This window comes from Hemiscyllium ocellatum, chromosome 35, assembly GCF_020745735.1.
Source record: "Hemiscyllium ocellatum isolate sHemOce1 chromosome 35, sHemOce1.pat.X.cur, whole genome shotgun sequence".
NCBI lineage: Eukaryota > Metazoa > Chordata > Chondrichthyes > Orectolobiformes > Hemiscylliidae > Hemiscyllium > Hemiscyllium ocellatum.
In genome coordinates, this window is record NC_083435.1 from 12775334 (window position 1) to 12789826 (window position 14493).

At 43.0% G+C, this 14493-nt stretch overlaps 1 protein-coding gene across 1 annotated transcript; it reads left to right on the plus strand.

Annotated features, from left to right (window-relative positions):
• The first annotated feature begins 6874 nt into the window (after positions 1–6874).
• On the plus strand, positions 6875–14333 carry LOC132832974 (zinc-binding protein A33-like). Its single transcript, XM_060851222.1, has 6 exons — positions 6875–7303; positions 7401–7496; positions 7592–7825; positions 9765–9787; positions 9887–9996; positions 13789–14333. Exons 1-6 carry the CDS (start codon positions 6875–6877, stop codon positions 14331–14333), a joined length of 1437 nt encoding a protein of 478 aa, XP_060707205.1.
• Positions 14334–14493: the final 160 nt, after the last annotated feature.

Genomic DNA, 14493 nt, shown 5'->3' on the forward strand with positions numbered 1-14493 from the left:
AGTTTAGATCGTACCTCTGCCCCCATGTTTGCCTCTGGTTCTGTGTTTGCTTTTTTTCTCATTTCTCTTTTATTTCCTTTAAGTTGCATTGGGCTGGCAGGTATACTGCCCACGAGACAGATCCTTGGCATCTTCACTGCTCTCATTACCACTCTTGCACCACAAACCTTTCTCTCTTATCTCCACCACCCGCCATATCACATTCCATACATTATTTTCCTTGTCCCATCTTAGTGTACCAGTTGCAGAATCACTGTTGCATTTGGAATTTTTTCAGATGATAGGTCATGGGCTTGAAACTTAAATTCTATTTTCTTCATCTTTCTGTCTATCTCTCTCTCTCGCTGCAAGCATGCCATCAGATCTGCTGAGCACTTCCAGCAGTTTGTTTTTCTTCTCCAAATTTCCACCATTCACATTATATTGCCTTTGAATTACTCTGATGTCAGTGCCTCTTTCCACCAATCAAATTGATTCCAAAGCAGTGCTAAATTTGCTTGCTGTAATCCAAGTTGGCCTCATTGCCCATTTTCTTAGTAAAAGACGGAAAACAACGCGCATCTTGCCCTGATGATAGTGAGTTCTGAAGCCAGTAATGAAGGTAGCAGAAGGTTTGGAGCAGGAACCAATGCATGCACTGGGATTGAAAACATAGTAAAGACCAGCAACAAGGGAACCTACTTTTAGCAACTGCTTGCATTCAGTGAGAGCACATTTGATCCAATTAGCGATCTTACCATGAGTAAAGTAATTCCGTCATCCGTATTCAATTGCATCTCGATGTCTGACATTTTTTGCTGAGTGTCCTGCGAGTTGCCTTGGATCTCTCTTAGGTTTGTCTCCATTTTGCCCAAAATGTCGTCCTTTTCCTCATTTAATTCTTTGACCAAGATGCGCTCTTTCTCGTCCAGCAGGCTCCGCAATTTGGAAATTTCAGTGAGGACGAGGGCCTGCAATTTGTTCGACTGCTCCTGGAAAGAGAAGACTGATTTGTTCAGGGACGAGCAGAAACTAACCGAGGTCACCAGGACATTGATGGCGCGTAGGAGGAGTTCAGGTGTGGACACATGGAGTGTCCAATACACCACCGGTACAGGTATTACGGTTTAACTTTTACCTTAATTTCAGAAATGGTTTCCTGCTGCTTAAGTTCAAAATCTTGAAAAGAGGTTTTCTTCTGCTTCAGAGAAAATATAATTGTGTTGATTTTCTCCTGAGGAAATGAAATCGACATGAAGACATGGTTAAAGGAGGGAAAGACAGGGAAAATTTATGTTAGTAATACGAATCAAAGTGCTTACCTTGTACATGTCAACAGCTTCGTTCACCAGCATGAAATTATGGGACGTGTGGCTATTTTCATCCCTCCTATCGAGACAGTTCACGCAGATTAGTTTCCGTTCCGTTTCACAGAACAACTTCACCTCCTCCTGATGCTCCTGGCAAAAGGCCTGCTGTCCCTTTTTCCCTTTCTTCTCTTCTTTCGGATCCACGCCTCTCACAACCAGCTCTTCCAGTGGGTGGCTGGACTGAGGCTTCTTTTGCTCAACAGTCGTCCAGCATTTCGAGCAGAAAATACGCCCTTCCCTTTGACTGTTGGACGCAAAGCAGTCGACGCAGGCGGTATGTCCGCACTCCAGGACCACCCCATCCGTAACCATTTTATTGCAAACAGGGCAGTCCCGGTCAACTGTCAAGCTCTTCCCGGGGTACTTAGAGGTCATCGTTCAAACTGTCTTCACCTTGGTGTCCGCTGGTCTATCAAACTTATGCACTGCGGACGAAGTGAGCGTGGATTTGCTACCGGTGTGGTGATTTTTTTTGTTCTTTCGCGCATGAGTGATTTAGATCGTTGGCTGTCTTTAGGCAAACTGGCAACTTTCCATATTGCAAATGCCAATAAGCTACCCCTGGCGCATCTGAGGGGAGGAGCAATGCGCTGATTGGAATCACTGTCAAATGCCTGATCCAATAGGTTTAACGCACTTAGATTGAATCCGCGTAGAACTCTGGTGAAAATGCTTCTGTAATGTCCCTTCACACCCCGCCCTATCGCCCACGTGAGAATAGGCAAAAGAGATTATCAGCACCTGTGCTCAATATGAAACGAATTCTACACTCCCAGAGGAAATGAATTGAATTGGAAATACACAGAGGGAGGGGAAATGTTTGAAATTCCCTCGATATCGGCGATGCAGAGATGCTGGAAAATAGGGAAACATCAGAGGGAATATGGGGGAAAGCTGCTTTTTCCCGACTTCTGAAGGTCTTTGCGCAGACAGGACAAGGGATGGGGGAGATAGAATTCCCGGGATAAACATCACCTGTTATCAAGGTGGATACCAGCAACATGCCGAGTGCCCTCAAGTGCCGCCAGTGTTCCTCTGGTTTCTCCATCCGCTTCCGCTCTGGACCCGGGAATAACTCCTCGACAAATTGCTTACAGATTCACTTTCACACTAACTATTTCACCTAAAATCTGATTGAAGATTTGTAGCTCGGGTATCCGTTGTTGTGGTTCTGCTCGCCGAGCTGGAAGTTTTTGCTGCAAACGTTTCGTTCCCTGGCTAGGGAACATCATCAGTGCTGTTGGAGCCTCGTGTGAAGCGCTGCTTTGATGTTTCTTCCGGTTTCTTACCGGAAGAAACATCAAAGCAGCGCTTCACACGAGGCTCCAACAGCACTGATGATGTTCCCTAGCCAGGGAACGAAACGTTTGCAGCAAAAACTTCCAGCTCGGCGAGCAGAACCACAACAACTATTTCACCGCCGAGATTTCTACTGCTACACCACCCTGGTGACCCAAGAGTGCATGATCCTCCCTTTTGCAGAAATTTCGGATCAATGTTCCCAGATGTTAGTTCATCTGGAAATTCTAGTTCGATATGTGAGGTCAGCTAGGGAATTGGATGGTGAGACCTAGATCGGACAATTTCCCATGAGCGCATGCAGTTGATGCTCAACACTCGCCAGCATCCAATGAAATAGCAGAGAAAATTTGACGAGTTAATAGAGTCAGAAAGTCATAGAGATGTACAGCACGGAAACAGACCCTTCCGTCCAACTCGCCCTTGCCGACGAGATATCGCAACGTAATCTAGTCCTATTTGCCAGCACTTAGCCCCTATCATTGTAAGCTTTAGTATGGAAAGTAATTATTCTTTTTTCCCCCTCTCTCTCTCATCCCACACTTTGCACCACGCTGTGTGGAAGCACAACCTTGGGGGCAGGGTTCGAATCAGGATAATTTCGCAGATAATCTGGAAAATTGAGTTACCGGTGGTACTTTAATAGATGAATCATTGGTGCGACTCAGAGCTGTCAGTCGAACAGGCATATTCAGGAGCAGCCTCAATGGTGTTGGATTCAGGAATCTAAAGCTCTGTCCTGAGATCTCTTGTTTCTACAGGTAATAATAATAAAAAAGAGATTGCTGAAGCAAAATTTAACGAGTTTTTTTACTTCGAAATTTGAATAGACAGATGTATGTTGTTTGTAATTTTAATTTAATGTGCAATTTAATTACAAGAATGTCTTTTCTATATACGTCAAGGCATTTTTTGTACCTTATCGGAATTTCAGTGGGAGGAGCATTTTCGTTCAGTACTGAATGCAGCAAAATAATCTGCTTCCACGATCCAAGTAGGTTGATTAATTTAGTGCAAAGAATGGCCATAAGCGCTGGTAATCGACCAGAGCTTGGCTCTAAACGTCCTTGCGATTTTGAAGTAACCATCGCTATGCAATGTTGCAATTCTAAACAGGCATTTTGTATCAACACTCAGTTACTTTGAGACTGTGCTGACCTTGCTGAGCAAGTTAACTGCATCAGCAGGGTCAGAAGTCATTAGTTTGAAGCAACAATGAAGCACGTCATCTTATCCAACACTCGAGATCTAAATATCATGGAAGAGGTCTATTCAACCCATCCAGATCGTCACCGTTGTTTGCGAGAGCAAGACAAAATACCAACACGCCCAGCCATTCCGCCCTTTATAATTCACGTACACCATAAGTTAGCACTTCCTCTCCAAGTATTTTGTGCAAAAGCTTCAGAACGTTACTATTGAATTGGCTTTCCGCCGTCAATTCTGGCAGCAATACATAAATCATATTAACACCATGCAAAATCTATGCCCAGCACCATGTCAGTGGTCTTTTGCTAATTGCTTTTGTTGGGGCAGCCGTTTGCCTATTGGTGTTATCGCTAGACTGTTGATCTAGAAATATTGGTAATGTCCTCGGGAGCCAAGGGTTTGGTCTACATGTGGTCCAGACAAACAGCATTATGGCTACCCTCTTGGCAGTTAGGCAGGGCCAATAAATACTGGCATGGCCAGCGATGCCCAGTCCCATGGACGAATTTTAAAATTGTTGGGTCTTCCGAATTACTCCATGAGAATCCTTCATTATTGTAAGTATGTCTGTTAAATGTTTACTTAAACCTCTCCAAATCCAATGTCCCAGCTAGAACCGGAAACTTGAAAGATATTTTTGAAAAGTCATGCTAATCGTGTGGCACACACTGGCACAGCATCAATCTTCTTTTGTAAACTATGTTCCCTCTATAGCAATCATTGGTGAATTCACTTCCAGATCAAGCAAAAATTGCAGGCTACTAAGAAAGTAATTGAATTTGTCCATTGCTTCTGAAATATGCTTTAAATATTCATAAGACGTTATAGGCCATTGCAACTTTAGACACTTAGCTTATCACAGATTGAGCAGTAGGATAGCTCAGAGACCAAGCCCAGAGCATACCACCACTATTCTCGCCAGTCTTACTATTTTGTGAATAAACGACAGATGTAATCGCCGAAAGTTTTGGCGCATAGTTAATCCAGTCGTTTTGGTTCTCCGTTTTAGAAAATATGGCCGAATCCAGGTCTTGGCGTATTTTTCTTGTCAAGGAATGCAAAAGGATTGTCCGGCAATGAAGGCCCGTTAATCGTCCCGTCGATATTCAGTTCCGTTGCGATCAACGGATGGCATGGTGTCTAACTGGAGGTCAATGGTCAATTTGACAGGCGAACCAAGTGGGAAGAAAAAAAATCTTGCTCCATTTCCTGCTCCTGTTCATCGACATTGGACTACCTTAAATTAGCAGGTAGCGATAGCACAGTCGGCCAATGAGTGCAACCTCAGACAAGATGACCAGAATAACAGGAATAAATGTAACAACACATTTTACACCTTTCCTCCAAACTTCCAAGCCAAACAAAAATCCCCTAGAAGAAACAAATTAAACGAAGTAAGCTTGTATATGAAGGGTCATTGAGAGGAAATATTTCCAAGACTTCCTTTCTGTACGTCCCTCAGGGACTTACAGACAAGAGAAAGCATTGGTCACAGTTGCACAGATGTGTGTATCTTAGAGAGGAAAACTGGAGAAATTGGAGTGAACTGATCTTTCTCCTTGTTCTTGCAAGCAGGCTGTTAGTTATAGGCGCGATATGAAGACAATCTGGAGTGGCAACCTCACGAAATAGGCTATGAGCTGAGCCAGATCGCCCAGCATGGACGGCAAGTAAGGAGCTGATAAATTCCTTAACATTTGTGCCAAATTGTCAGGGTGAAAACTGATGGTGATGTGTTGGCAACATTACTTAACTAGTGCTGCACAGACTCTGCCTGCAATCGTCTAGGGACACGGACTCGATTCCGATCACTTCAACTGGATTTATAATCATATTAATAACAAAATGCATGGGATTGAAAGCTGATCTCACTGATAAATACCATAGATTGTAGTGAAGCCAACACATCTGGACAACGTATCTGGTTCTCTGATGAACTTTCGGGCTAGGAGCAAACCATTGTTACTTGGCCTGGCCCGCATCTGAAATCATGCTCGTAGCAACGTAATTATCTCAAAACCCGGCTCAACAAGCTCCATGAGCTGTAGGGCAATAAGGAGGGGCACAAAAAAAATCAAAACCGATTGCCTCAGCATCCTTTCGACACGGGAGCTTCCCGAATGTACACATGCTTTAGGAGTAACGGCTCCTGAAAATCGTAAGTATTGGCGAGCGCAAGGCTGAAATTCACTACCACAGTAAGCAAAATATAAGCCATTGCAGAAATTAGATGACTATTGTGTTTTTTCAAAAAAGAAAACAAGCTAAAGTAATGGGACATTACAAACTCTCTCAGTAAAATTAAGTGCTTCAAAGGTCAAACAGGAAATCCGATGAATGAGCTAATTTCCCCCAAAATTGCGATCCGTTGAGTAGCGTCAAAGTTAAACTTAACACCAAAGTTGGCATTTCCAATAAATGCAGGAATGATGTAAACACGAGCTAGTGGTCGTGTCCCTAGCTCTGACCCCGAGTCGTGGGTTCATGTCCGACCTGTTCCAGTAATGTATCATAACATCATGAATTGGATGATTTGAGAATATCTTAAATAAAAAGGAAAAGCAACGAAGTTCACACAGTATAGTTATACCTGTATAACATGTACGAGGCAATTTGAAATTTTATTTCTTCAAACATTACTAGCTTGGGGAAGGTCAATCAATGATCTGGATTTTTTTTCTCTAACTTGGATTAATCCTGTTTCCGAACCAACTCTGTCTGAGCGCCGTTAATCCAACCACACCCCTTGCCTTGAATGAAAAAAAATGCGCAATTCGCTCGAGTCAAAACCAGGAACCATCTCCTTCCCTTCTCGAACCCCACCCCCTCACAAACGCGCTGGAGAAGTCGCGAGATAAGCGCCAGTTCTTCCCTGGCAATTCTTGCTGAAAGCTGCAAGCGATTCGGCCAAGCAACTATTATCTCTGATACCAGAGCGGAGAGCGGCGGGTCGGCCATCATTGCGCAGCAACAGCGACGGTGAATGCAATTGGAGGCAGGAAGCAGTGGAGCCGGCCATGGCTTCCGGATCATCAAGTCTAAGCTTGGGAGATGAACTGAATTGCCCCATTTGCCTCGATATCTTTGTCGATCCAGTGATGCTGGAATGCGGCCACGATTTCTGCCGTCAGTGTATCTTACAGTGTTGGGAGAAAGAGAAAAAAGCCTTCTGTCCAGAGTGCGGGGAGGTGTTCCGCGAAAAAAACCTGAAAGCCAACCGAGCTTTGGGAGTCCTGTCCAACAAAATTCGGAGCCTGAACATTAAGCAGACAGTGGAGACCAGCAAAGCTTTCAACCCCTTCTGTGACGAGCATCAGGAAGAGCTGAAGCTGTTTTGTGAAACTGACAAGAAATTGATCTGTGTGATGTGTCTGGACAGGAGAGATGGACGGAGCCATAAATCACACAACTTTATGCTGATAAATGAGGCGGTCGAGATTTACAAGGTAAGGGACGAAAGGTTGATGGTTTAGTTCTAAATTCGATGATTTGTTCATTATGTGCAATTTCACGATTCCCCTTCTCCCCGTCTTTCTGCTGTAGGAAAAAATGAGGGCGAACCTCCAGGCGCTGAACCAGAAAAAAACTTCCATCCAAAATGTCTTACTGAAGCAGCAGCAAAGTATCTCGGAAATCCAGGTAACATTGTTACCCTATGGAATTGCTCGGGTGGGGTTCTCTTGTGTTCACTCCAGAATCACAGGGCATGGTTGCTTCTTCTTTGTTTGACGCAGGAACAGTCCAACATTCTGCAGAAGCACATCTCGTCAGAATTTACCAAACTGCGCACGGTCTTGGAAGAAAAAGAGCGGGCGCTTGCCAAAGAGCTGGGGGATCAAGAAGAGGACATCTTAAAGAAAATGGAGTCCAATCTTCGGGACATTCAGGAGCATCTGAATGAGACAGATGAGAAGCTATCGAGCGTCCAGTCACAATTAAATCAACAAGATGCCTTTTCCTTGCTCAAGGTAAGAATCCTGACGGGTGGTAGCCAAGTTAAAGTGAATTGTCAGGGTGTCCCAGATGGTTAAGGGAATTCTGGTGGAAGTCAGGGTGACGTTGTTAACGAACAGCATTTAAAGGCTTTCAATAGTTGAGATTATTATTTCTCTAATTCCTTTCACGAGATTTTTCTGACTCGTTAAGAGTGCTCAGCGTTTGCAATTATGGAACAGAATACAGTAGTTCCAGTTCAGGTCTATTGGAAATTCTATGTTAAAAGAAATTGGCGGAAGTTGAAATGGGGGTTTGGCAGATATGTCACAGAATCACGGAATTGTTCCAGCGTAAGAGACAACTCGGCTCATCGCTGCTGCACCGGCTTTTGGCGTTTGCGTTTCAGTTAGTGATGTTGTCCAATTCCTTTCCTTCTGAGGCAATTACTTTACCAAGCCTCTATTGAAGCTGCCTCCACCATCGTCTCAGGTGGCGAATTACAAATCGTATCACTCCCTGTCTGCAAAGTTTTTTTTCCACCACATGTGGCTTTTACTTATTTTAACAATTCCTTTAAATCTGTTCCGTCACATTTTCCATCCCTGCATGAATGGAGACAATGTCCCTCAATCTGCTCTGCCCAGCTCCCTAGTGAATTTGAGTACGTGCGTCAAACCGACAAATTGCCATTTGGGCAATTTCTCCGATGTTCACACTGAATTCTAGCCGGAATGTTCGAGAATGGCTTTCTCCTGACATACTATAATTCTGCATCTCTCAGTTCAATTCTGTTCGTTTAAAATCCTTATCTATGCCTTTCACACTTAGAGTCGCAAACTGCTTTTCGAGACCCCTTCCCCACCTTTGAAAATACTCCCAGTGGTAAGTTCAATATAATTCAAAATCACTCAACCCTCAAACGCAGTCTTTGAAGATCTATCATAGCTTTCATGATGTTGTGGTATCTTTCCTCAGGGCGTTCTCTGACTTAAAGGATAACTCAGGCTTAAAGTCAACAGAGAGCTTGAAAAGATCCAGAAATTTCCCTTTGCTCCGGTCACTGCATTTCTCCATGGCTGCCATTGAATTTAAGATACCAGATCGAAAACAATAACTCAAGCATGGTACTCTCAATGTGTGGCTCTTAATTTTCGCCGCTCAGCTGAATAGCAGGCTTTAGAACAACAGTAGTTTTCCACAAAAGAAGAGGGAATCCATCCGATTCTGAGGTTGAATGCAGCTGGAGGAATATAGAAACAACTCCATTGCTCTATTCTCCCATTCAAGCTCTGTTTCCGCTCCTCCCCAAGTCCGCGCCCCCTCTTCCCCACAACCCGCCCGGGCTCCTCTCCACCCCAGATTCAGTTGTGCGACTTAGTGACTATATTTACCCCCCCCTTGTCCGTCTTTGAAAATCTTTTAAGCAAATTTACAAGGAAATCAACGAACTCTATCTGTGTAAGACATGTGGGCCAGAGGAGATTCCTGGCCATAGCATTGAAGTCACGATTGTTTGTCCGAGAGGATGGCCGATTAACTCATTCATGTTGGGTTTATCTGTGTCACTCCAATAAAGCTGAAATTCTGGCATCTGTTAAATTAAGAAATTGAAGAATGCAATACCCGGTTGTCCATGAATAACAAAAGCAACTATTCTAGAGCATTCGAATTGGCATATTTGTCCTTAACATATTGTTTTTATGAACACGTTTCTATCCCTTGGGAGTTTATTAACTGAGCTGGTGAGTTATTGACAATTTCACTTACACCACGTGCTCTACGGCCCAGCTCCCTCGTTAATTCGAGTGTATGCATCAAACCTACTCTCAGTCTAGCTGCTTAGACATTTGCAAAAGTTATTTCAAATGTGGAGAAGTGAATCCTTAAAGCTATTTGGGACTGTAAGTATGAAAGGCAGAGGTAAGGTTTTGCATGGCTCATCACTGTCATCTGTCGTTTGTTTATTTTCAGGAGGATCCAGATAAAGGGAAGAGGTATGCATCACATTATATTCAATTCTTGGACTCATGAACAACCGTTCCAAATTTTACTTCATATTTTCAGTACCTAACCTTTTCTTTTTACATTATTAGCGAAGGGGGTTATCTGAATACAGTCACTGAAGGCAAACTTCCTCTGGGGTCATTCAAAGGACCAATCCAGTACAAAGTGTGGAAAGATATAATGGACGTTATTAACCCCGGTAAGCTGGCATTTTGTTGCCAAAAAAATGAAACCATCAGTGAGTGCAGTAAATTCAAATACATGAGGCAATGGAAATTGAATATGACTTCTTGAAACCTGTATATTTAACTTAAAACAGGCATATAAAGGACCGACATGCAAATACACACAGTAAGTAGAAGAGCATAGCACAAAGGGAAAATAAATGGAGATCTAGAGTCCAAGATTAAAGTACAACAGCCTTAAGGTTTTTGGAAACAGAAAACACAATGGAATTCAATCTACAAGTTTTTCCTCACTTGGGGAATAACTAGCTAGTTGATGCAAAATAAATATCTCTGCTTCAATTTCTTGCAAAAAATGTAACAGAACATACCAATGCAATGGCACAGCAAATTCGGACTATCTTAACAGCGCCGAACTGCTGAAAGGTTAATGAACTCAATTTCAAGATGCCTTTGCCAATGTCCTGCATAGGTTTTCCCTTCAAGCTTGACACAATTTGTTTTTGAAAGACAACATAGACTCTGTTTCCATCGCTGAAATATATATATATTGATTTAAAACAAATATCTCTCCTTTCCTCAGGTGTTTTTGTTATAAGATTAGAACTTGTATAAGCTGGTTATTGAACCTTCTACAAATATTAAAGTTCTCTCTTTATTCGTTTTTCATTCAGGGGTTCACGGGAAGGCCCTTTTACGATTTCAGTGCACTTCCTAATTCTCTCCGAACTAACCGTTTCTATCTAAACAAAAACAACCAAACAGCGTTGGTCTCTTTGTATGGCTGATCACCCCTCTGACTGTCACTCTTGCAATGCAACTGCTATCAAACCCTTCCAAGGCCTTGGCATCTTTCTCATAACGTGCTGTCCAGAATTGGACGTAATATACCAACTGGGGCCAAACCAGGGATTTTCCGAAGTTGGGCACACTTGTGCCCCATATTTCTGTTTTAAAAGCCAAGCGTTGTTAAAAGGATACGCAGATTGCCCTCCCGTTTTTAAAGACATTTGTACCTGCATTTCTGGGCTTTGCTCTGGCCACACTCCCTCAAAATTTATGACAATTCCGTTTCTATGACATCTTATGCTACCTTCAAAAACAAATCACCAGCCCCTTTTTGGGTTAAATTTGAATCTACCACATTCTTGACATTTTGCCGGTCTTCCTGTGAACCCCTGAACTCTTTTACCCCCTCAGACATGGTTATATTCCGAGGTTTATCCCTCAAACAAAATTTGGCATCTATGCTTGCAGTGAAGTGTTGGTTAATGGGAAACAAGAATGCAAAACAGTTTGCTGACTTGGTCTTGTCCATTTTGCCCTACATACCAAGAAGGACTGGACACAAACCTGTTTAATTACATGAGTAGTCGCGCAAAGAAAGTACTGTAACGTCAAGAATTGTTTTTGCACCACCAATGGCGTTCGTACATTATATCTTGGGCGTGCGAAAAGGAAACTGATTAGATTAGCATCTACAAAAAAACAGGATGCTGGTCATCAGAAAACGTGCTGTCCAGTATCTAAAGGATAATTTTAACGTTTGACTAATCAGTGAATTGAGCGATAATAAAATGGTCATTGTCAAGTCCGTAACCGTTTTCACTTGAGTTAATGTATTTCTGTCACCCCGATTTAAGAATTTCTGTAACTGCAAACAATTATTATATCAATTTATTATATCAACACCTTTTCTGTTTAGTCAGGTCATTCCACACTTGTTTTTTGCACATCCCTAACATGTTGAATCTTCCTGCACAGTAAATGGCTGAAAAAAGAGGCCAACCTGTTGTTGCCTGCTTCCTGACACCAATAAAAAAGGCTTTTATCACAATAGCCAGTAAGGAGGATCAGAGAATCAGACACGTGCGTTACATTATTTGAATAGTAAATGTTAACTTTCTCTCAGAGACCTATTATTAAAGACTTACCAGCTCGGGACTAAAGATGGTGTCGAAGTGGCCGAATTTTATTTTTCAGATGAAACCTTGAACAGGCGTGACATATCCACTGGCGCCTTGTGGAATCCGACAAGGAATATTGTAAGCGTCCAAGCCTGATGGGAAATGAGTTTGTAATTGATTCCCTATTTCTTGTCGGTTCCACAAGGCGCCATATTTCCTAAGATTAAGACTTGACTGAATCAGTTAGGAACCAGATTCCCGCCTGAAAATGGCAGTCCTGTTATGTACCTTGAAGTTTAGTGCCATTTCCATGACAAGTGGACTGAGATGCGACTCTGTCAGTGTATATCAGTATGGAGCAGTTGGTAAAGCATGGGAGAGAAACTTTTTGTTCAACATCAGTGAGACCAGAAAGCACAGGGATATTCCGGACAGAAAATATCGAGACTCACTAAGGTTGGGAGATTTTACTCCCTATACGCTGAGCTACCAAGCACAGCTATTGGACTTCCAGATGCTTGGTTCACCCTGATAAGCCATGTTGCACGTGAACGCACGTGCGACATGGGAACAGTACAGGAAGTACAGTAGTGGTGTCAATCCCTAAGAATGGCTTCTAGTCTCTCGCCAACTGAAACGAACACGTGCGTCATCGCTGAAGGTAAAAGTCACCGCAGATTAATATTTCAAGGGAAAAGATAAAGCTTCCATCCTCGGTCATATCGGCACTTTTCAGCTACCTATAGAAACATAGCGAGTCCAACTCGACTTGGCTGTATTCAGTTTAGATCTGGTCCCAAAACCTGTGACGTTGACCGCTATGTCATTGAATATACCATGAATTTTGTCGAAGCTGGAAAATGGAATATCGATCTGTCTGCTGCCCCACTCACGGAATTTTGCTCCATTATTTATTGGTCTTACACATGAACCAAACTTGTTCGGCTGTTGTAGTGCTTGGTGTGCTCAAGACTTGAAAGGACTCTTGAAGGTCTTGAAGGACTTGAAGGTAATGCCTTTGCAAATAACAGCTATAGGCTCAACCCGACTTTCTTTCTCATTGTGTTGAATGCAGAGCTACTGTCCACGACCAATTTTTACATTTATTTTCATTTTTACATGTGCATGTCTGGAAAGGGCAACAACTGTTTCTATCCCCAATTTCCCTTAAACTCAGAGACCTGTCAGACTATTTTAGTGGGCAGTTAACATTAAACTACATAACTGTGTGTCCGGTATCATATGCAGATCAAACCCGAGCAAGGATGGCAGCTTTCCTATTCTAAAGAAAAACACCTGTTATTTTTTAAATCAATGAATGTCAGCCATCATAGTCACCATTATTAAGACTAATTTTTACTTCCATAGTTTTTTTTAAAAAAATGTTATCAGCGTGTTCTTAGGTGAGATTACAGACCTTTGGAGCAAGTGGAATTCGTACCCGATGGTCCTAGCTCAGCAGTAGGGACACCACTACTGTGCTATAAATGTCCTAGTTTCAGACTTGCTGTGATCGAAATCAACCTTCGCCAGCGGCAGTGATGGATTTCAACCCACGTGACCAGATTACTGGCCTGAGCTTCTCCAGTATAGTGCACTACAGCCGCCCCACTGCCAACACCGTCGACCCCAACCTCCAACGCATTCACATCAATAAATTTAGAATTGCCACAATTTCAAAACTTTATTTAAAAGGACAATTTAAATAGTTTACCCGCGCAACTACCCTCCCGATGAGTGTCAGGTAATTTCGGACAGTCAAGAGTGTGTCCTGTTTAAAATTAGATTCCCTGCTGGGTTCTTCCAGTAATTACTGGGTTTTTGTTTTCTTCAATGCACGATAACACGCTTCTTTACAAAATCGTTGACGAGCTATTTTCTTTCATTTTTTTTTCTCAGCACCTGCCGCCCTGACTCTGGATCCGAGCACAGCGCATCCCCAGCTGGTTCTCTCCGAGGACCGGACCAGTGTCAAAATTATGGAAAAAGCGCGGGCTGTCACGGAACCTGCGGAAGGGGTTGATCGCGAGCTTAGTGTCCTGGGATCCGTCGGATTCACGTCAGGACGACACTACTGGGAGGTGAACGTGGGAAACAAAACAGCGTGGGATTTAGGCCTAGTTAAAGATACCTTCCGAAAACGAGGGTCGAGGTCGGCACAAGATGCAGGATATTGGATTTTTGGGATGAAAAATGGCACCGAGTACTGGGCTTCCACAGCCAATCCCACACGTGTGTCCATAAATGCGAAGCCCAAGAAGATCGGGGTGTATCTGGACTACGAAGGTGGACAGCTGTCCTTCTACAATGCAGCCAACATGGCCACCCTGTTTACTTTCACTGACTCATTTTCTGGCAAAATGTATCCTTACTTCAGCCCTGGTTCTAACGATGACAGGAAAAACTCGGATCCTCTAACAATCAATCAAATCAGAAACCTTTAATAAGCACTGTCGTGGTATTTATTTCTTCAGAGCCCATTGTAGACACGTTTCACTCTCGAATATTTATGTGTAATTAGCTCAATTTTAGATAGGTTTTTAACTTATATGGTTCGAACATGCTTGCCTTCGGGGGCCATGCTTCATTTTCACGGTCTGCACC